Below are 22822 nucleotides of genomic sequence, written 5' to 3'. Positions count from 1 at the left end.
AATAAATTCACAAGAAGCATGCATTTTAAAGGGGTTATTAGATTCCAATTTCTTACACGTAGAAGCTGTTGGAGATACTATGGTTTTTGAGGTACTGATTTAGGGATATCTGTTTTACTGCCTTGTAAATTTCCTTGTGACTATCCTAAACATTACAAATTAATTATTTCTTAGTTTGAAAAAAATTAAGTCTTTGTTTTGTTGATCTGTCATTTTATTTCCACAAATTTATGTATATATATATATATATATATATATATATGTTTTTTTTTACAAATTCTATCATTATCCAAGGTATGCTTTCCTTTTAAAAAATACAATAACCCAACCTTATATAAGTTATAAATGTTTATTGTCAAGTAAAATTATGAAAAGAGGTATTGATATCGAAAATTCTTTTAAGCCTTTTCTTGAATGACGGTGAAACTGATACATCATTTTGAGCTTGATCCTAAACGTTTTAAGAAAAAATGTTTCTTAGATTTTAATGTTTAGAATTGAAAATAGTGAATAATAACCATGGTTATTAATTTAAATTTAAAATTTTTAAACTTTCAAATAATGATTTTAAACTAAAGTGAATTGCAGTCATGCAGTTCTTTTATTAGTCATTTCTGAAAATGAATGTTGAGCTGGGATGTGAATGTGTAAGATTAATTTTCTAAACAAACATATCAGAAACTACAATATCCACGTGCCTTGCCCTTCAATGGTGTTATATTAGAAACTATAAGATAATGCAAGTTGCAGTCGCACCAATAATTTGTAGAACTCCTGTCTTTTAGAATTTCCTTTGGTTCCAGCTTACCTATTATGTCTCCTATGAAACCAAGTAATATTTTCAGAGAGGCTTCAATCATTAGAATTCATATTTCTAGCAATTACCACTCCCACTATCAACCCATTAATTCTGTGCGTGATTTCAACAAGAAGAAAGCTCTTTAAACAACTGGAATTTGAGAGATTAGGCAAGAAACCATGACTGATTCCCAGGGAGTTTGAAACATTACACTATGCATAAACTTTTAGCTATTTCAAAGTTTTTAGGCACAGTTAAAAGTTGAAACAAATAGAACTACACTAATAATGCTGAAAATATGCCTTAAGTTGGTTTGCAAATTAAATGATTAAAATGTTAATCATGTCTGCCATTGATATGATAATGTTTGTTTAAAGTTTTATATGCCGATGGTCACTCAGTTGCTTATGTGTCATATTTATTTCAAGTTCTTATCACAGTTGGGCACTTCACAGTTGAATATACCCTATTTCAGATATTCTTAGGGTATAACAGATCAAAAGAAAATTTTACAGCTTTAAATGTTTTATTTGAAAAGAAGAAATGTCTAAAATCAATTTTCTAAGCTTCTACCTATGAAGATAGAAAGATATGAGTGAAGAAACCCAAAATAAGTAGGAAAATATAAGTAATTAATGTAAGAACACAAATCAGTGCACTAGAACAGGCAAAATCTGACTAGCTGCCTTTTTCCATATAGCTCTTAAACTAAGTCATTTTTTTAAAAAGATTTTATTGGGGAAGGGGAACAGGACTTTATTGGGGAACAATGTGTACTTCCAGGACTTTTTTTCCAAGTCAAGTTGTTGTCCCTTCAATCTTAGTTGTGGAGGGTGCCATTCAGCTTCAAGTTGTCCTTTCAGTCTTAGTTGTGGAGGGTGCAGCTGAGCTCCAGGTCCAGTTGCCATTGCTAGTTGCAGGGGGCGCAGCCCACCATCCCTGCGGGAGTCGAACTGGCAACCTTGTGGTTGAGAGCCCACTGGCCCATGTGGGAATGAACCGGCAGCTTTTGGCATTAGGAGCACGGAGCTCCAAACACCTAAGCCACTGGGCCGGCCCAACGAAATAATTTTTAATGGATCATGAGATAAAACAAAAGCTAATAAAAACTATGCAACAGAGACCATATATGACCCACAAAACTCTGGTGTTTTACAGGAAGTGTTTGCCAATCCATGAACTGGAACATACACAGACAGTAGAGAATAGTTAATGAAAACAACAGGTGGTTTGTTGAAATGACCAATATAATTGATAAATCTTTGGATAGACTGATCAAGGAAAAGAGAAGACAGAAATTACTAACAGGAGTAAAAGAGGTGACACCACTGTCCTAGAGTCAAAAAGATAAGAAAATTAATAATTCTATTTTAAAAATTTGCCAACTTAGATGAAATGGAAGATATCCTTGAAATACATAAGTTACCAAAACTAAAGAAGAGAATGCTCGCAAATAGCCCTATGACAAAGAAATTATAATTTGAAATCATCCGTAAAAGAACAATCCAGGTCTTCATGGCTTCACTGCTTCCATTTTGTCAAATTAAAGAAAAAATAATATTAATCCTACTTGAAAACTTTCAGAAAGTAGAGGACAATGAACATTATCAAATTCATCATATTGGATTAGTTTTATCCTGAAACCAAAACCAGATAAAGACAGTATAAGTAACGGAAATTATAAGCCAATATCCATGATGACTATAGGCGTAAAAATTCTTTAAAAATTTGTATATTGAATCCAACAATACATAAAAAGTGAAATGTGTCCTGATTGATTGGAATTTATTCCAGTAATGCTATTTTTTATTTAAACATCTGATTATCAATCCAGGTGACTCACCATGTTAAAAGAATGAAGGGGAAAATGCCCATGATCATCTCCATAGACGTAGAAAAACCATAGACATAGTAACAAAATTCAGCATCCATTTATGATGAAAACAAGCGAGCAACAGATGGTAAATTCTACCTCTAAAAGGTTTATGATTAGAGCTTTCAAAACAGTTAGGAGAGAACTTAGCCGTGATTGGACTTCAGAGGGCCTGTGGGAGGAGCTCTCACACCCTATGTTGGTTGCAAAAGCCCTACTGGAAGAAAGCTCTAAGGTTACAACAGCTCTATGGTTATAATATCCCCTCCGCTTATATTCTTTCCCCTGTAAAAGAACTTCCTACTTTTCCTTGCTGCAATTTTGTGTACATGGCTTACCATGTCTGCATATACCAATTGCAGTCCTTTTTCCAGAATAAATCCTTTTTTGCTGATAGAATACCTAGTCAACTGTTTGGTCAACACTGCTTTCTACATAACATCAGAAACAAAGCAAAAATATCTGTTTTCATTTTTATTCAACAAAGTAATAGAAGCCCTGCCCAATGTAGTAGAAGAAGAAAAAAAAAATGAAAGGCATAGAAATTGGGAATAAAGAAGTAAAAGTTTTTTTTACAGTAAATGTGATTTTATACATAGAAAATCCTTTAAAAATCTACAAATATTAACTAATGTAAAAATGAATTTTGCAAGGCCCAGAATAAAAGGCCAACATACAAAAAGATTGTATTTCTGCATATTAACAACCAAACATTGAAAAGTGAAATTTCAGAATCCATTTACAATAACATCATAAATCATAAAAACTGAGGAATAAATTAACCAAATATAGGCACTGAAAACTGCAAAATATTGCTGAGAAAAATTTTAAAACTAAATAAATGGAGAGATCGATCATTTTCATGGATTGTAATACCCAATAATGTTATGTCATTTGTCCCCACATTGATTTACTCATTTCTAATTAGAAACCCAACAGGCTTTTTTTTTTTTTTTTAAAGAATAACTTGATGAGCTGATTCCAAACTTATGTCTTACATGGAAGTGCAAAAACTTAGAAGAGCCAAATAATTTGGAAAATGAACAAACTTGAAGGACTTACACTATCGGATTTCAACTCAGGGTATTGGCCTAGTGTAGGTGTAAAGACAGTGTGGTATTGGCCTAAGCATAAACTTAGATCAATGGAATAGAGAGAAGAGAATGTCCAGAAATATACCCACACATACATGATCAATGGATTTTTTTAATAAACTTTTTTGGGGGAATAATTTTAGATTTAAAAAGGTTGCAAAGGTAGTAGAGAGTTCCCATATGCCTCTCAGCCAGTTTCCCCTAATGTTCACATCTTACATTACCATAGTAAATTTGAGAAAACACCCCAACATATATACACTAATATTCCAGGCTTTATTTGAATTTCGCTATCCTTTTTCTATTCCAGAATTGAGTCCAGGATATTATATAGTGTTTAATTATCATGTCTCTTTAGTCTCCTCTGGTTTGTGACAGTGTCGAGAGTTTTTAAAATTACTCCATAATATTGCTGCCTTTCCATCCATTTTGTGTGGCTAAGTGGCCTGCAGGGACCTTGAACTGACACCAGCCCCTTCCTAGAGTGTGTGCCCAAGATAACAGTCCACAGAGTCACAAGTAAGTGTAAGATCCTGTTCCATTGTGATAAACAGTCTTTCCTCCCTCCCTTCTCCTTCCCCTTGTAGCCCTTTAAGTAAGACCCCCAGAGCTTACCAAAACCCCACTTTTAACTCTTGAATTGATCAGTCCAGCTTTAGTCCAAGAACCCCAAGGCACTCCACCCTCAGACCCTAATAAAGACATAAGCTTCAGGTCTTGCAGCTCACTCTGCTTGTATCTTGTCTTGACCACCCTGTGTGTCCCCTTAAGAACTTCCTCTAGAACCTCCGAGTAGTAAACTTCTCTATTCACTTTCTCCTGTCATCTTCGTTGAACCTTGGCTCACCATCCCACACCAGGGACTACTTAACAAATTTTAATGTAACAAAAATCACATAATAGATAGCTTCTTAGTCTTTTCTTGTTTTTCATAATCTTGACTGTTTTGAGAAGTACTTTTCAGGTATTTTGTAGAATTTCCCTCAGATTTTTTTTTTTTTTTTTTTAGCCATTCTAGGAGGTGTGAAGTGGTATCCCATTGTGGTTATAATTTTCGTTTCCCTAATATTAATGATGCTGAGCATCTTTACATCTGTTTATTGGCAAATTGTTTACTTTGGTGAAAGTTCCAAATCTTATGCTCATTTTTAAAAATCAAATTATTCGTCTTTTTTATTATGGAGTAGTAATATTTCCTTCTGTGTTCTGGATACAAGTTCTCTATCAGATATATTTTGCAAAAGTTTTCTCCTAGTCTGTGGTTTTTTCACTTTCTAGGCAGTCTGTTTAGAAAAGTGTTTAATTTTCATAGGTACAATTATCAATTTATCCTTTTGTGGTTTGTGCTTTTTGTATCCTCTTTAACAAATTTTTGCCTAAAGTCACAAAGATAATTTTCTGTTTTCTTCTAGATATTTTGTAGCTTTAGCTCTTACATTTATGTGTAAGAGCCTTTTCAGTTTTAATATGCTTGCAAATTAAAGTTGAGGCGTATGTTTTTTGTGTATGGATGTGCAATTGGTCTGCACCAGTTTTTCAGAAAGATTATCCATCTTTACTGAATTATCATGATACCTCTTTCAGAAATTAAATATATATATATATATATTTTCTTTTTTTCCATTGGTACTTACATCAATGCTTACCACATTGTCTTTATTAAGTCTTGAAATCAACTTTATTCTTTTTTCAGAATTCTTATGACTATTCTAGATCCCTTGCATTTCCACGTCATTTTAGAATCAGCTTATCAATTTTTACAAAGAAAACTGAAGGGATTTGATTGAGATTTTATTGGACCTATAAATCAATTTGGAGATAATTAACATCTTAGCAAGTTGAATTTTTCTTTCCACAAGTATGATATATCTGTTTATTTAGATCTTATTTAATTTCTTTCAATGTTTTGTGGTATTCAATGCACAGGCCTTATGCATGTTTTGTTAAAATAGCTCTAATAACTTCATATTTTTAGGTTACTACTGTAAATGGTATTTTATTTTCATTTCAATTCAAAATTTTCATTGTTAATATATAAAATACAATTACTTACTGTATTACTTTTGTAACCTTACTAAAGTCACTTACTGAATTTATTTGGGTTTTTTTGTAGATTCCTTAGGCTCTTGTATGTGTAAATTTTCTATGTGCAAATAAAAAATAATTTTATTTACTCCTTTCTAATTTGTACACCTTTAAAAACTTTTTTCTTGTCCTATCACACATTACACTGTCTAGTACATATAACAATGTTTAATAAAAGTGAGAAGAGTGGACCTCTGCTTTTTTCTGAGTCTTGGGAAGCATTCAGTTTTCACCATAAAAGATAATGTTAGCACTAAGTTTTTTTGTAAATGCCCCTTATTGATTTCAGAAAGTCCCTTCTATTCCTAGTATCTAAGAGGTTTTTTGTTTTATTTTGATTTGTTTTTCATGAATAGATATTAAATTCTGTCAAATGCTTTTTCTACATCTGTAGATATGAGTGTATGATTTTTCCTTTTTTTTTTCTGTTAATACTCAGTTTTATTTCTTGATTTAAATGTTAACTCAGTTTTACATTCCTGAGGCAAACCCTATTTGTTCATGGTATGTTATTATTTTTACATATTACTGTACTAGTCACGCTTCTCAAGTACCCTGGGGTTCTAAACTCCTTGGCCTTCCTGATGTCTGATTTCTTTCTCCTTAATTCAGTGAACCATTGGAGTGAGTCTCTTTGAGATATTCCTCCTGAAGGATTTATCCTGGAGACGTCCTCCAGGTTGCAAACTGGGGCAGTCATAGAGCTTATCTCATTAGTTTTTCTCTTTTCTTAAGGATCACAATTCTGTGCTATCTGATATTCAATGTTTGAAATCTGATGTTTTATATGTTTTGCCCAGTTTTCTAATTATTTAAGGTAAGAGGGTAAGTCTGCTCTCTTATTCCATCATGGATGGTTGTGGAATTCTTTTCTCCACCCCACCCTCATCCCTAATAGGTCTTTTTTATTTGTTATTGGGGAAGGGGGACAGGACTTTATTGGGGAACAGTGTGTACTTCCAGGCCTTTTTTCCAAGTCAAGTTGTTGTCTTTTCAATCTTAGTTGTGGAGGGTGCCATTCAGCTTCAAGTTGTCCTTTCAGTCTTAGTTGTGGAGGGCGCAGCTGAGCTCCAGGTCCAGTTGCCATTGCTAGTTGCAGGGGGCGCAGCCCACCATCCCTGCGGGAGTCGAACTGGCAACCTTGTGGTTGAGAGCCCACTGGCCCATGTGGGAATTGAACCGGCAGCCTTCGGAGTTAGGAGCATGGAGCTCTAACTGCCTGAGCCACCGGGCTGGCCCCTAATAGGTCTTTTAAAAATAGAGTTGTCACATTTATTTTCAATTTCATCTCAAAATGAAAATGCAAAAAGTGGTCCAAAATTTCCTGGCAAAATACATTTACAGAAGAATTTCCCTACCTGATAAACTTATTTAGAAAGCTATAATAAAGTATTATGTTATTGGCACAGGAGTACAAAATGGACAGCCAAATGTATATATACATAACTATTTGGCATTTCAAATCTGAAGCCATAAAAGTGAGATCGATAGATTTGAATAAATAAATAAAAATACTGTATTCAAAGTTAGAAAAACAAAAGACAGACTTGGGGAGAAATATTTGAAATGCATACAGAAAATATATCAATATTCAGAATATAGCAAAAGTTTCTATAAATAAAACATAACTATAACCTATCTAAAAGAAAAAAAAATTAAATGATAAAACAAGAAATTGACCAAATAAAACATGAATGATACCTAACTTTACTAGTAATCAAGGAAACAAATAAGATGAAGAAGACATCACATAGACAAAAATCATTTTTTAAAATGATATATAAGTCAGGTCCCAGTGAGGAAAACAGAACCTATGCCACAGAGTTCAATAGAGGGACTTTAATACAGGTAAGTTATTGCGAAGGTGTAAAAATACCTAAAAAGTGCAAGAGGACAATGAGACACACCAAACTTTAGCAATAGTAGGCCCTTTCATGATGCCAGAGAGTGAATATGTCCTCTCAAAATTCACATGTTGAAACCTAATCCCCAATGTGATGGTACTTATAGATGGGGCCCTTGGGAGGTGATTAGGTCATGAGGCCAGAATCCTCATAAATGAGATTAGTATCCTTATAAAAGATACCTTAATTGTATGTGTAAATTTTCTGTGTGCAAATAAAAACTAGTTTTATTTACTCCTTTCTAATTTGTACGCCTTGAAAAACTTTAAGAGCTCCTTTTCCCCTTCCACCAAGTGAGGACTTGGAATAAGAGGGCTTGTCTATGAGCCAGAAAGTGGGACCTCATTAGACAAGTACTGTATCTCCTGGCACCTTAATTTTGGACTTCCCAGCCTCCAGAATGAGAAATTCTGTTGTTTATAGCCAGCCAGTCTATGATATGTATCCTGTTACAAGAGCCCACATGGAGTAAGACACGAGCACTGCTGGTGAGGGGATAAATCATTACAGCCTTTAGAAAGATAGTTTGACAATATCTAAAATGCATTAGTCCTCTGTGATTTTGCCCTATCAAATAAGGGTGTGAATAAAGATCTAGCTATAAGCATATTTATTTAATATTTGTTTATAATAGCAAAACTGGAAACAATATGCTACTATTGAAATATTTTATTTAGACTTGGTTTGATGGAAAACTATGCTACCATTACAATAATAATGAAGACTATTTAAAGTCATGAAAAAATTTACAAAAAATTAAGTTAAAAAGCATTTTCAATACATTACATTGCTCTACTTTTAAAGTATATATAGTACATATTCAAGAATATGTAATTATATAACATATTTATGCATAGAAATACCCTAGATATTAAAATAAATATCGTGGGTATCTTAAGAGTGGGCTTTTATCTGATTTTAATTTTGTTCTTTTTCCTTATTTTTATTCTATTTTCTGCAATCCATGCATATTCTTTCTATAGATAAAAGGTATGTAATTCACTGTTAATTAAATTCAATTGTTGGACTTTTTTTCACAAGAATAGGTGTAAAGGAGGGCACAAATTTATCTACAAGGACTCATCAAAGCACTATTTTTGGTAGCATTAAGGTGAAAATAACCTAAATTCCTAACGGAAACACATAAAAAAACTCTAGAAAAAAATTTTTGCCCCCCTCCCCCCCCCCACACGAAGTCATGTTGAAGAATGAAGCTATCAGATTGATTTTTAGAATGCTATTTATACACCACGGCGTCAATAATGACTATCTCTTTGTTATGGAATTCCGTCTAGTTTGGATTTTTTTGAGGTCCTCTTTTGCTTGTCTGTTGAATAAAAGGTTATTTATAAATCATCTATTGATATCTTGTTATCATGGATAGGCGTTACGTTTGTGTAAGGGAAAAAGTTAAACGAAAAATTTGCATCTCTTTGGATTCGTATTTGTCTACAGCGAGGAAAAAAGGCTTTTATTTTCTTTTCCTTTAAATAACAAAAGAGCAACTCATATTTGCAAGTCGCTATATGACGGAAGGCAACTCAGTAGTGGGTAGGAGACGCTGCTCCCGGCCGCTCTGTCTTTGCAGAGCACGCTGGGAAATGTAGTTCCAGGCGGTCGCTTGCGCAGGCGCTCTTCCTGGTCTGCGGGGCTCTGGATACCCTGACAGTGTCCTTTCTTTTTCAGTGGAGATGGTGAGTTTGTTCTTTCCCTGACTCTTGCACTCGAGTGGGAGGGAGCTGGGGAAGGAGCTCCGTTCAGGACTGCCCCAACCTCGGGGATGGGGCGGGGCGAGAGGGGCCTGAGAGAGTGCATTGGCCGGGCTTGGAGACGGCGGGGGAGGGGCGGGGGAAGAAAGGCGGAGATTAGGAGTCTGGGGTTGGGGTTTGGTTCGCGTTGGAGTGAAGTGTGGAGTGGTAACCTGAATCCCGCATCCCGATTATGCAGGCATAAGGCTCCTCCTGGCTTAGGGGCAGGCGGAGTCCTGGCTGTGCATCCCCAGCCTTAAGGGTTAGGGTTTGGGCTGTAACTTCTGGATTGGGGGACGGGGAGAGTACAAGGACAGAGCTTGGGGCTTTTGGGCCTTTGGCTGTGATGGCATCGGTCGGGCAGATACTCAAAGGGGAGGAGTCGCCACTCCAGACCTTGGCAGGGAATTGCAGAAAAACTGATCTAGGAACTTAGTGACCCTGGAATTTAGGTCTCCTAATGTCCAGTTCTTTTGCCTTTCCTCTTAAACGACATCCTCTAGAGGTAGCTTTTTGTTTGTTTTGTTTTGTTGGTAAATTTCTGATGCCTCTTCTATAAAGAGCTGTGGAATTGGTTCTTTACTTTCTGTGGGCTATGAAGAACAGTCAATCTTTGTTCTTTGACATGGCAGTTGTGAGTGCACTTTGAAAATCTTGAAATGGTTTACATGTGTTATTTATGACTTTTATTAATAAACATGTAGGGGCCTGGTGTACTCGATGTCACCCATCATGGGAGGGCCAGAGCTTTACAGTTAACCCTGTATCTGGATCTCCAGATTGGAGCTGTGTCCCTGAACACTGCAGTGACCATAGAGACAGGGTCAGAGCTCCAGACAGCAATGTCCATGGCCTTTCCCTTTGTACTTTGCAGGGAAGGAATCTGTTCCTAGATTCATTCAGACCTTAGTTTTAGGGAGAGTGTGGGTTACAGCCAGGTAGTCAGAAAGGGTTCCCATAAAGACAATAATCCTGATCTCTCAAGGCTCCTTCTCTTTTATAGCTCTGCCTTCCCAGGTCTCTACTTGGTTAGGTAAGATGGCATTAAAAAGGAGGACCTGGCCATTGGCTCCTGACTACATTGTATTTGTTGAGCAAAAGTTTTCAAGGAAAGTTACCACCTGAAGTTTGAAAAATCACATGTAGTTAAATATCCCTTGAAAATGTCTTAAATTGCTCATAATTTATGTGTACATGTTACATGTGTATAACTATGCAGTAATATATGTATAAATGTACCCAAATATGTTCTAAACCAGCTGTCCCCAGATTATTTATTGAATTTCCATCTTTCCCCAAATATTTGAAATGCTACCTTTATCATATATTAAATCCCTATAAAAGAAAGGACCTATTATTAGAATCTTTATTCTTTTTTATTATTTGTTCTGTCTACCCTTGTGTCAGTACTACCCTGTTTTAATTAACATAGCTGTGTAATACATATTTATTGGCATCTAATATGGACAAATCCCTTCTCATCCTCATCTTTTTTCTTTTTCAAAAAATATAGAGAGATTAACTTTGGGGGCATATTAGTTTCATGGTGTTGCTGTGACGAAGTACCCAAAGTACCACAAACTGGGTGACTTTATTGTCTCACAGTTCTAGAGGTCAGAAATCTGAAATCCAGGAGTCAGCAGGGCCATGCTGCCTCTGAAACCTGTAGCTTCTCGTGGTTTGCTCAGTCTTTGACATTCCTTTGTTTACAGCTGCATAACTTTAATCTCAGTTTTCACTGTCACTTGGTCTTCACCGGGTGTATCTCTGTGTCATCCCATGACCATCTTATAAGGTCACCAGTCATACCGGATTAGGGTCATACCCTACTCCAGTGTAACTTCATTTTAACTAATAATATGCAGGTTATATGCAGGAAATAATATCCCTATTTCCAAATAAGGTCATATTCTGAGGCACTGGGGATGGGACTTCAACATATTACTGGGGGGGCTGGCACACTCAACTCACAACAGGAAAAAACTAGCATCTTTAAAATATTGAATCTTTTCACTCAAAAACAGATTTTCAGTTGATTCTCAACAACAGAATTGCTGTTTTGAAGTTACTGTGCCTGTTTTTTAGACTGCTTTTAAGATTGTTCTCTTTGTCTCTGACTTTCAGAAGTTTGACTTTGATATCCTGGGTGTGCTTTTTTTTGTATTATGCTTTCTTACGGTCTGGGGCTTCCTAAATCTATGAGTAATCAGTTGGGAAAATCTTCCATCCTATTTCCTTCAAATATTATATCATTACTGTTCTCTCGTCTTGTTTTGAGACTCCAGTTATATTTATGGTTAGACATTTTGAGTAAGTCTCATAGGTCTCTTTTGCTCTAATCCTTTTTTAAAAGGGATAACCTTATATGAAAATATATATGAAAAGAACTATATAAACTGTTGTAATCAGGAAGTAAAACATAAAACAAGACTAAATGGTGCTCAAAAGAAAAACAGGAGTTGTGGGAAAATAGTTGAGGTAAATAGATTAACTGAAATGTAATGAGGTATCTTTTTGTTTTTATTGGTAAACTTTTTATTTTAGAAGTGTTCTCGATTTACAGAAAAATTGCAAAGATGATACAGAAAGTTCCCATATAACCCATTGCCAGTTTTCCTTATTATGATTTATGACAAGAAATATATATTTGGCCTTAGTCCTGGTTTCTGACACAGAGCTCCTGAAACTCTTGGAATTTCCTAAGTGATGAGAGCAATAAAAATTGTCTTTTGTTTTGTTAATGAGGTGACTTTTGGCCTTCACCTAAGATGGGGGCTGGTTGCCAGGAGAACCAACCATATGATTAGAGGGTTGGAACTTTCAGTCCCACCCCCCTGACCTCCTGGGAGGGAGAGGGGCTGGAGGTTGAGCTCAATCCTCAATGTCCAATGATTGAATCAGTCGTGTCCACCTAATGAAGCCTCCAAAAAAACCTAGAAGGATGGGGTTTGGAGAGCTTCTGGGTTAGTGAACAGTGGAGATTTGGGGAGAGTGGCGGGCTCACAGAGGGCATGGAATCTTCATGCCCTTTCCCCATACCTTACCCTGTGCATCTCTTCTATCTGCCTATTCCTGAGTAATATTCTTTTATAATAAACCAGTAAGCTGGTAAGTAATATGTTTCTTTGAGTTCTGTGAGCCACTCTATCAAATTAATTGAACCCAAGGAGGAGGTCATGGGAACCTCTGATTTATAGCTAGTCTGTAAGAAGTACAGGTGTTACCGGAGAGCAGGCCCTTCTCAGCGTGGTGTCCAGGTTCTTGCCAGGTTCTTGGCATCTCGAGCAAAGAATTGAACGAGACACAGTAGTACAGTGGTGAAAGAGCAGTATATTACCGTGTTGCCCCCAAAATAAGACCTAGCCGGACAGTCAGCTCTAATGCATCTTTTGGAGCAAAAATTAATATAAGACCCAGTCTTATTTTACTATAATGTAAGACCGGGTCATAATATAATATAATATAATATAATATAATATAATATAATATAATATAATATGACATAACATAATAATTAGAATAGAATAGAATACTGGGTCTTATATTAATTTTTGCTCCAAAAGAGCATTACAGCTGATTGTCCGGCTAGGTCTTATTTTCGGGGAAACATGGTAGAAGCGAAAGTACACTCCAAAGAGTTAGGAGCAGGCAGAAGGGAGTGGCTCAAGGGCCCTGACTAACGAGGCCTTGGTGGTTTTTATCCATTTTTTTTTTTTTTTACAGTGGGTTACTCCTCCCTAATTGTGGGGCTATTTGATTGATACCTGTGACTGACAAGAGGCTATTACTTCATCTTTTTATATTGCACAGGTGTGAGTGATTGGTCTAATCTAGTTAGGTATTTTGTATTCTTTAGCTTCCTTGTAATGGCTAATAGTTATGGGCAAGTTTGGGCGGAGAGGGGAAGTCTTTTGGGCAGTTATTTCCCATAGACTATGTTGGATGTGCAGGAATGTTACCTGACGTATCCAGGCATCTCGGAGATCCAGTTCCTCTCTCTAACTGCCTGTCTTACATCCCCCTTGAGAGACGTGATCCCCATAAATCTCTGTGGGAAGTTGAGGGACAGGAGATCTCTTCTTCTGTATCTGCTTCCTGCTGAATGTGACCATTGTCCCTGCCTAGTGGGGATTCACGGGACTCTTGCCCTATCTGATCTTAGATGTGGGGAAGGAGTCTCAAGATCCGCCTGGAGGACCATGTTGACCTCTGTGGTTGGGATGTCCTGGAAGTCTTGGTGGGGCATCACTTGTATCCTAATGGCCCCTAGATGAGTAGAGATAGATTTTAGTTAATAGAGTTAAAAGTGTTGGCCCAAGAAGCAGGATTCAAAGCCATTGACGCAGGGTGACTGTGTGATGAAAAGTTTGTTCAGCTTCGTGGAGCCTGTGGCCTTTCTTCTGGTTTAACCAGTCGTTCAGTTGTTGTTCACCAGAGAGCTAGGCCTGGAAAGAACACTGTGCTACAATGACTATAATCAACAAGCATAAATCACAAGTTTTAGGGTAATTATCTAAAGCCGGAGGTAGGAGATTTCTATGATTCAGGTTAAAAACAATCTGCTTATGAGTAAGAAACTGATTTGAAAAATGATTATAACCAGGGGCTAGGGAGCTAAGACACTAGGGGAAAGGAGAGTCAAAGTTTTTATAGTAAGAAGCCCTTTTGTTTGGCCCGTATCACAGGTGGTAACCAGGGTTTACTACTGGCTTCTGAAGGAGGGGTGGGGAAATCTGTGGGTCTGAGCCTATAATCTGTGGAATCTGATGCTCACTTTGGGTAAATAGTATCAGAATTGAATTGAATTGTAGCTGGTTGGTGGTGTGAGAATCTCTGTCCCACCCCCTATCCCTCCCCCCGCCCCACACACACACTGGAATTTGTCTCAGAATCTTTACCTTAGAATTAAAATCTTGCAGTAGTTTGGTATATTTGTCACAACTGCTGAACCAAGGTAGATTATTATTATTAACTAAAGTCTGTATTTTATTCAAGTAGTTTTTTGTCTTTTTTTCTGAACCAAGATCCTATCAAGATATTATGTTACATTTAGTCATCATGTCTCCTTAGGCTCCTGTTGGCTATGACATTTTTCTAATCCTTTTAAAAATTATCATTCTTTGTTTTTAACCTCTGTGCTTCATTTTGGGTATTTTTATTGCTCTGTCTTTCTGTTAGTCCAATCTGTTGTTATACCCATCTGACTGAGTTGTTCATTTCAGATATTCTGTTCTAAATGCTTGTTTGATTCCTTTTGGTTGATTCCAAATTACTGTTGAAATTTGCCATCCTTCTATTTTGTCTGTCCTTCTGTTTTGTTTTCTCTTGATTATTGGTCAGTGGTACTTATACCTTGTGTATCAGCTAAGTTTTGTTTATGTGCTCATCGTTATAACAAAAGCACTGTTGAGGTTAAAGTTGACGGCGTCTTTCACCAGGAAGAGTTCTCTTTTTGTCTTTTCAAAGGAGATAGGATCACCTCAGCCAAGCTGAGTTAGTGCTGGGTTGCAGTTTTGCTAAGGTTTATTATATCTCCTGGTTGCGTCTTTTCTAGAATGTGTCCCTCCTGGGCATTAAGTTGAAAATGTGGCAGGTCTTTGTTTCCTCAGCCCTGAAGAACTATGGGAGATTTACTTTTGCTATGCAGAGGATTTCAGCTTAGCTCTTCAGACTTTCATACAGCTTTAAAATTCATTCAGAGTCTTTGGAAGAATCTTGTCATGTCTTTGAAGCCTCTTCTGTCCCTAATTCCTATTACTTTAGCCATTTGGGAATGCCAAAATCTATGCTGGTTTCTTGGTCCTTCCTGAATGGTCTTTTGTGAGGGGTCAAGCTTAGATTCTCAGCCAGAATTAGTCAGAATTTAGTTCCCCCAGGTGAAAAGTGTCTGTATATCCTCAGTGTCAGTTTTTCACTCCTCTAGGACTTTTCTTTAGTCTGTTTTGTTTCAGGCTCCTCCTAAGTCTCCATAAAACTTTTCTTTCCAGAGGAAATATCTTTTAATATCAACTTCTTCATCTGTTATGGCTTTTCTAGTACCTATAGAGTATAACACAAGGGACGGTGTGTTGCACTGTGAAATATGGCAGACAGTGATATCAGAATTTTCTGGGTAAGTTGATTGGCTGTTTGACATCTGAGGAATCTCATATTGTGGCACTTATCTTGGTGAATCCTCTATGGTTTAGAGTCTGATCTTCCTATTGTCACATCCAGTAACTTGAAATCAATGTTGAGTTAGATTCAATCATGTAAATTTACAAGGGACTGATAAGAAAATGGATTTATTTTACATTGAGATCTAGAACTACTAAGGCATTCAGATGTTTAAGTTCTCTGGCAAGAAAAAAATAGGAAACCAAATTCTAATCTTATTTTCTCTTGGCAAGCATGAAATTATACCAAAAGGAGTTAATGGTATGATGCAAATGTGTGATGCTTTTAGGTAATGCTATTATGAGTTCTAGCTGCATGATAGAGCTCTGCCTGCTTATTGAGATAAACAGGTCTAGCCAGTACTTGGTGTCAGTCTCTTTTCTCCCAGATTATGTATGAAATAGGAAAGACTTATCAATGTTTGCATCTCTACCTCCTTTTTTTAAATGTTCTGTTACCATCACTTTACTTTTGATTGATCCATTTTTCTTTATGTGTATTGCTTCCCTCAATAGGTTATAACCATGTTCATTTATGCATTACCTACTAATGATATCGCTACACGTACTATTTCTTGAGTTGAGTTTATATTTTACATCTCTATGTATCTGTTTATCTGTGCATGTAACTATAAATAGGTATGTATTTCTCATTTCCAGGATTGTTTCTGTATACTCTCAGCAGTAGGCACCAAATAATGTACGTCTGGCCACTGTTGAACTTAGAACCCTGAACCCTTTTTGAACAACTTTCTAGTCCTCCACTTTGTCACTTTCATTTGTTTGCTCTTCTATTTCATTCAGTAATGTTGGCATGAATGATCCCTTCTTTAGTGAGTAGGTATTTATTTGATATTTTAGGAACAAGTAGCACTGGAGGATGTGCCATTGGACTTTACCTTGTAGAAATGAAAAGAATCAGACCATTATCAGACATTGTACAGGGATGTGATAACAACTGCAAGAGCCTTTTCTCATTGCACCAGTATAGCCTTATAATCAGTACAGATTGCAATTACTTTTTCCTCAAATGTCAAAATGTGTGGGATTACAGAACTTACAAGTGCTTATCTGGGACTCGGCTTTGAGTTTAGGGACCAGAGATTTTCATTTTTGTTCATGAACTGAGATCTTTCTCTTTTTACTAAACAGGCAATAGCTCTTTTCTTTAGAATATTGTAAATAGATAATTGTGTTACCTTAACAGCATCAACATTCCTATATCAGAATTCCTGGAGATGACTTAGGACACAATTTTGCTGCAATCTGTCATAAACACTCAGCCCATATACTTCAGCAAGAATAGGACATCAGCTTTTAAAATGAGATGCTATCTTCCAACTAAGAAGAATCACATTAATAGATAACAGGAAAAAGTCAAGAAATGTCACAAAATACTTAGCCAAGAAAAAATTAGATAGCTAAGTAACAACCAAGTAGCTAGAAATCCTTGTAAAGAACAGTCCATCTGTCTGTGCATTGTGTGGTGGTACTAACAATATTAACGCTAGGAGGTAGCTTTGGAAATGTTGGTTACTGCCCACTGTGCAGAGCTGCCTTATCTGTGCAGAAAACTGAGTTCAGTTAGTGAGAACAATATCACTTTCCTTTCTACATATCTTTATCCATCTTCTCACTTATCTCTGATCTCAGAAAAAGAGATGGCCCTCTTCTATTGTTAATTAATCTCTCTATCTGTACTCCAGATTCCATTCTTTTCCACTTGTTTTAGGACCTTGATTTAATGATTAGTTAATGATTCAATTTCTCCCTGTTCTAATTTCAGACATTCAAAGCTTTTCTTGCTTTTAAAAGAACACGTTGCACAATAGTTTAATTTTTACTTTCTGCAATTTTATTCTTTCCTTTCATTACCAAACTTTTCATATTTGTAGCTAACAGCCTTATTGCCTATTCTGTTTCAGTCTTTGAAGTTAGATTATTTTGAAGAGACTCCTGAATTCTGAATTCTTTCTTGATAGCAACCTGTTCTTCAGTGCTTTCTGTATTCAAACTTTCTGCTGTATTTAATATTTTGTCTTTGCTCATGTGACATCACTAGATTATTTTCTGTTCTAATCTCTTTCCAGATACTTTTCATTAACATCACTTCCTTCCTAATGCAAATACATGTACTTTTAAGGTATATTTTCTACTTTTTAAAAAAACCCCTCAATCCGCATGTTCTGATATCTTCAAATATCTGATATCTTTTTTGTTTTTGAAAGCTACCACATCCCTATATGAAGACCTGTATGAGAAATTGCTTATAAACTGCCAGCAGAAGGTCTGCTTTCCTTGAGAAATTGGGAAGCTTTCTTTCTTTCTTTCTTTCTTGCTTTCTTGCTTTCTTCCTTCCTTCCTTTCCTTCCTTTCCTTCCTTTTCTTCCTTTCCTTCCTTTCCTTCCTTTCTTCCTTTCTGATTTTATTGGGGAAGGGGAACAGGACTTTATTGAGGAACAGTGTGTATTTCCAGGACTTTTTTTTCCCCCAAGTCAAGTTGTTCTTTCAATCTTAGTTGTGGAGGGTGCTGTTCAGCTTCAAGTTGTTGTCCTTTCAGTCTTAGTTGTGGAGGGCGCAGCTCAGCTCCAGGTCCAGTTGCCGTTGCTAATTGCTAGTTGCAGGGGGCGCAGCCCACCATCCCTTGGGGGAGTCGAACCGGCAACCTTGTGGTTGAGAGGACACACTCCAACCAACTGAGCCATCTGGGAGCTCAGCGGCAGCTCAGCTCAAGGTGCCGTGTTCAATTTTAGTTGCAGGGGGTGCTGCCCACCATCCCTTGCGGGACTCAAGGAATCGAACTGGCAACCTTGTGGCTGAGAGCCCGCACTCCAACCAACTGAGCCATGTGGGAGGCAGCTCAGCTTAAGGTGCTGCGTTCAATCTTAGTTGCGGGACTCAAGGAATCAAACCGGCAACCTTGTGGTTGAGAATCCACTGGCCCATGTGGGAATCAAACTGGCAGCCTTCGGAGTTAGGAACACGGAGCTCCAACCGCCTGAGCCACTGGGCCGACCCCTCTGATATCTTTCATGTAATTAATTACCTGGTATATGTTTTCAGCCCATATATCTCATTTGCATTCGTTCCTGAAGTTTCTCCAGCTTAGAGTCTATCTCCACTTGAATGTCCCACTTCACTTTAAATCACTTCAAACTCAATATGGTGAAAAATGAAATCTACTCTCCCTAAGGAACCTCTACCTTTCTTCAAAATTTTTTGTCATGAGTACCACTAACTAGTTCTTCTATTAGTCCTACTGTTACTTCCAGCCTTCTTGATTAGAAACCATTGTATTTTTAAGAATTTCATTTTGTAAAAATTCCCCATAGTCAATGTCCATTTTTTTTTCTTTCTTCCTTTTTATGTTTTAGATTTACTTCTGTACTAAATTCTTAATTAGGATTTTCCTAATCCCGGCCCTTTTTATATTACTATTTCTTGCTGAATTTGATAACCTTATTCTCTCATTATCCATTTTAGATGAACTTAACAAGTATCTTTATCTAAAACATCAAATATTTATCATGCTGCTACTATGACAGAAAACTTCAATTTTTCTACCTTCTACTACATGACATTGAATGTCTCTGTTTAATTGTCATAGTTTTTATTATCCAATCCCATTTCACTTTTTCTAATTTTTTACCTCTGCTTTTCAAAGACATACATCTGAATTATTACCATTGACTTTTTGTCATGCATGTCATGTACTTTTCTGTATCATTACCTTTAATTATACTATACATGTTGTCTCAGTGCTATTATTTCTTTTTACCATGCCTCTCTATATTATTTCTTTTCTTCTTTAAATTTACATGTTAGCCAGGAACTATACTGTCGAATGTTTAATTTTATCATATCAGTGGTTTATTATTTTTATTTCTTTTCTGTAATTGATGAGCAAGTTTTGTTTTCCTCTTTTGTATTCCAGAGGGAAGAGATACTGTCTACCACTTAATTCCAGATACTACATCCAAAGTCAGAGTATCAACTCCAAAGCAGAAAGCTGAAAAACAAAGCTGTTATGGCATGATATTAAAAATTTTTCAAGTGATGGTTTCAAAACTTTGTATTAGAAGAACTGGAGTTTGATAACCAGTTTGAGAACCACCAGTAAAATAAAACTATAAGGAAACTCTAAGAGGAAGATCCTAAACATAATAATTTGGGGGCAATATTTAATCTGATCTCAAACCTTTTTAAACAACTGATGTTTGTAGAACATAAAGACCTCAATTATGATACAGATGGTAGGCGCTTAAAGTATAAGTCTACTTCAATTGATTTTTTTAAGGGAATTTATAAATGGAAAGTAATATATTAGATCTAAGAAAGGATGCATTTATACCTAAAACCTTACTTATTCTAGAAACAATTTAAATGTAAAGCCATAGTTCAGTAGTAATGGAATCTGAGAAAATTTGTGTGAGAGAGAAACATGAATGTAAGCTTTGTGGTAAAACCTTCCACCGGAACACTAATCTTATTCAACATCAAAGAATGCACACTGGAGAGAAACCTTATGAATGCAATGAATGTGGAAAAGCTTTTAGTCAGAGCACTAACCTTATTCAACATCAAAGAGTCCATACTGGGGAGAAACCTTATGAGTGTAATGAATGTGAAAAAACCTTCAGTCATAGGTCCTCCCTTCGAAATCATGAGAGAATTCATACTGGAGAAAAACCCTATCCTTGTAATGAGTGCGGGAAAGCTTTCAGCCATATTTCAGCCCTTACTCAACATCACAGAATTCATACTGGAAAGAAACCATATGCGTGTATTGAATGTGGGAAAACCTTCAGCCGGAGCACACATCTCATTGAACATCGGGGAATTCATTCTGGGGAGAAATCCTACCAGTGTAAGGAATGTCAGAAAGTTTTTTGCCACAGCACATCACTAATTCGACATCAGAGAACTCACACAGGAGAAAAACCCTATGAATGTAATGAATGTGGGAAAGCCTTCAGCCATACCCCAGCCTTCATCCAACATCAAAGGATTCATACTGGAGAGAAACCCTACGAGTGTAATGACTGTGGAAAGGCCTTCAACCGGAGTGCACATCTTACTCAACACCAGAGAACTCATACTGGAGAGAAACCTTATGTCTGTAAGGAATGTGGAAAAACTTTCAGTCGAAGTACACACCTTACTGAACATCTAAAAGTTCATTCTGGTGAGAAACTCTATCGATGTAATGAATGTCAAAAACTATTTTGCTATAGAACATCATTAATTCGACATCAGAGAACTCATACAGGAGAGAAACCCTACCAATGTAATGAATGTGGGAAATCCTTCAGTTTAAGATCAGCCCTTACTAAACATAAGCGAACACATACTGGGGAGAAACCTTATCAGTGTAATCAATGTAGTGATGTTTTTTGTCATAGTACATCTTTAATTCGACATCAGAGAACTCATTTCAGAAATGGAATCCTATCAGAGTAACGAATGTGGGGAAGCCTGTAGCCATAGGTCTTCACTTACACCTGAGCACTCACAGTGGCAAGAAACCCTAGGATTGTTGTGCAAGAAAAAGTTTAGGCAGAATACTCATTCATTCAATATTATAATGTTTGGGCTGAGAAGAAACACTGTTCTTGTAATTAATCTGAAAAATGTGTTATTGTTGAGAGAAAGACTTGTAGTGGAACTATTCATCTCCAAATCTGAAGTTTGCTTTTTGATATATATTTAGAAAATTATTTTCAGATAATTTATTACAAATGTATATATTTGCTTATAAAATCCTTTTCAGGTACACAAAAATTTTAGTGGGATGATGAAAATTACTTAGTGTGCACACACTCTTTATCCTTTTAGTAATTCCCGTGTTATTTTTCAATGTTAAAGAAACATTTTCATAGAGGGTTTGAATTTTTTAAATTGACAAATTTAATTAATAGATGTAAACACATATAATATGCATTATTTCCTAATATTCATAGAATATTTGAAAGAATGGACAATGTATATGGCTATAAAGAAAATCTCAACTTATTCTCCTTGAGGGAAATAGTCAAGCCCTCCCTGTTTATTTTTATTTATTTTTACCATGATGATATAACAGTAGAAATGAAAGACTAAAAATAGCACCACAAAATTATTTAGAAAATAAAAAATAATTTTCTAAGTAATTTTGGGGTTAAAGAATAAATGCAAGCAGAAAAATGCAATTATTAGAAAATAATAAAGCTAGAACGTAATTATTCAACTCAAAAAGATAGGAAACAATAATGACATAAACCCAAAGAAAATGAATGCATTTATAAAGATAAAAGCTCACATTATTGAAATAGGTGCAAAGAGTATATTTGATAAGCCAATAGACAAACTTCTTGCCAATGGGTCAATGGGGGATAAAAAGGAGAAAACACAACACCCAGGATTAAGAAAAGGAACATAAATACAAATAAAAAGGACATTAAATTTTTTAATTAGGTCATTAACCAGTCAAATGTATCAGTAAAAATAGTATTGAGATTTAACATAGGGTTTCCAGGCTACTTCAAAAGTACAAATGTACATTAATAAAGAAAATATATCTTAATGCTTTAAAAGTATTTGGTAAAATGCTACAGACATTAGTGTTTATTTTAAGTTAGGAATAGAATGAAAGTTCCCTAAATTCATAAAGGATATTTACTAGAAACCTAAAGTACATGCAGTGAATAAATAGAAGCATTCTTACCAGAGACAGGAATGAGAAAAGTGATGTTTAATGTCACCACTATTAGTCAAAATTGTACTGAAGGTCCCAGATAATTCGTAAGAGAAAAAATGAGCTAGTAATATTTGAAAGGAAGAGAAAAAACTGACATCATTTGGTATGATATGTTTTGTAAATAGAAAATCCAACTAGTAGAACTACTAAGATGAAGATGATATACATATGTAATTCAATAATACACAAGTTAAAAGCTTTCTTAAAAAGAAGAAATAGAAAATAAAATGGAAAAAAGTGAGCTACAATCTTGATAAAAATTCTAAAAGTACCAGGAATAAAAAAATTTCAAAAAGGTAATTATAGGATAAATCTTTTCTAAAGAATATAGAATATTCTAATAAATGAAGAAACATGATTGGGAAACATAAGTAAATGATGTCCATTTGTTTCAAATTTATCTTTGTAAATTAAAATCTCAATGGAAT

General features: G+C 35.8%; 1 protein-coding gene across 1 annotated transcript in view; it reads left to right on the top strand.

The window, feature by feature from the left end:
• ZFP37 (ZFP37 zinc finger protein) overlaps positions 1–21296 on the top strand; it is a 55891-nt gene extending 34595 nt beyond the window's left edge. The window contains 2 exon segments of the mRNA XM_033123686.1: positions 20154–20381; positions 20544–21296. Coding sequence (XP_032979577.1) covers positions 20154–20381; positions 20544–21118 — 803 coding nt within the window. The 3' untranslated portion in view covers positions 21119–21296.
• Positions 21297–22822: the final 1526 nt, after the last annotated feature.

The sequence above is a fragment of the Rhinolophus ferrumequinum genome, chromosome 12 (genome assembly GCF_004115265.2).
Source record: "Rhinolophus ferrumequinum isolate MPI-CBG mRhiFer1 chromosome 12, mRhiFer1_v1.p, whole genome shotgun sequence".
Lineage (NCBI taxonomy): Eukaryota > Metazoa > Chordata > Mammalia > Chiroptera > Rhinolophidae > Rhinolophus > Rhinolophus ferrumequinum.
This window is presented reverse-complemented; position numbering and strand designations above follow the sequence as displayed.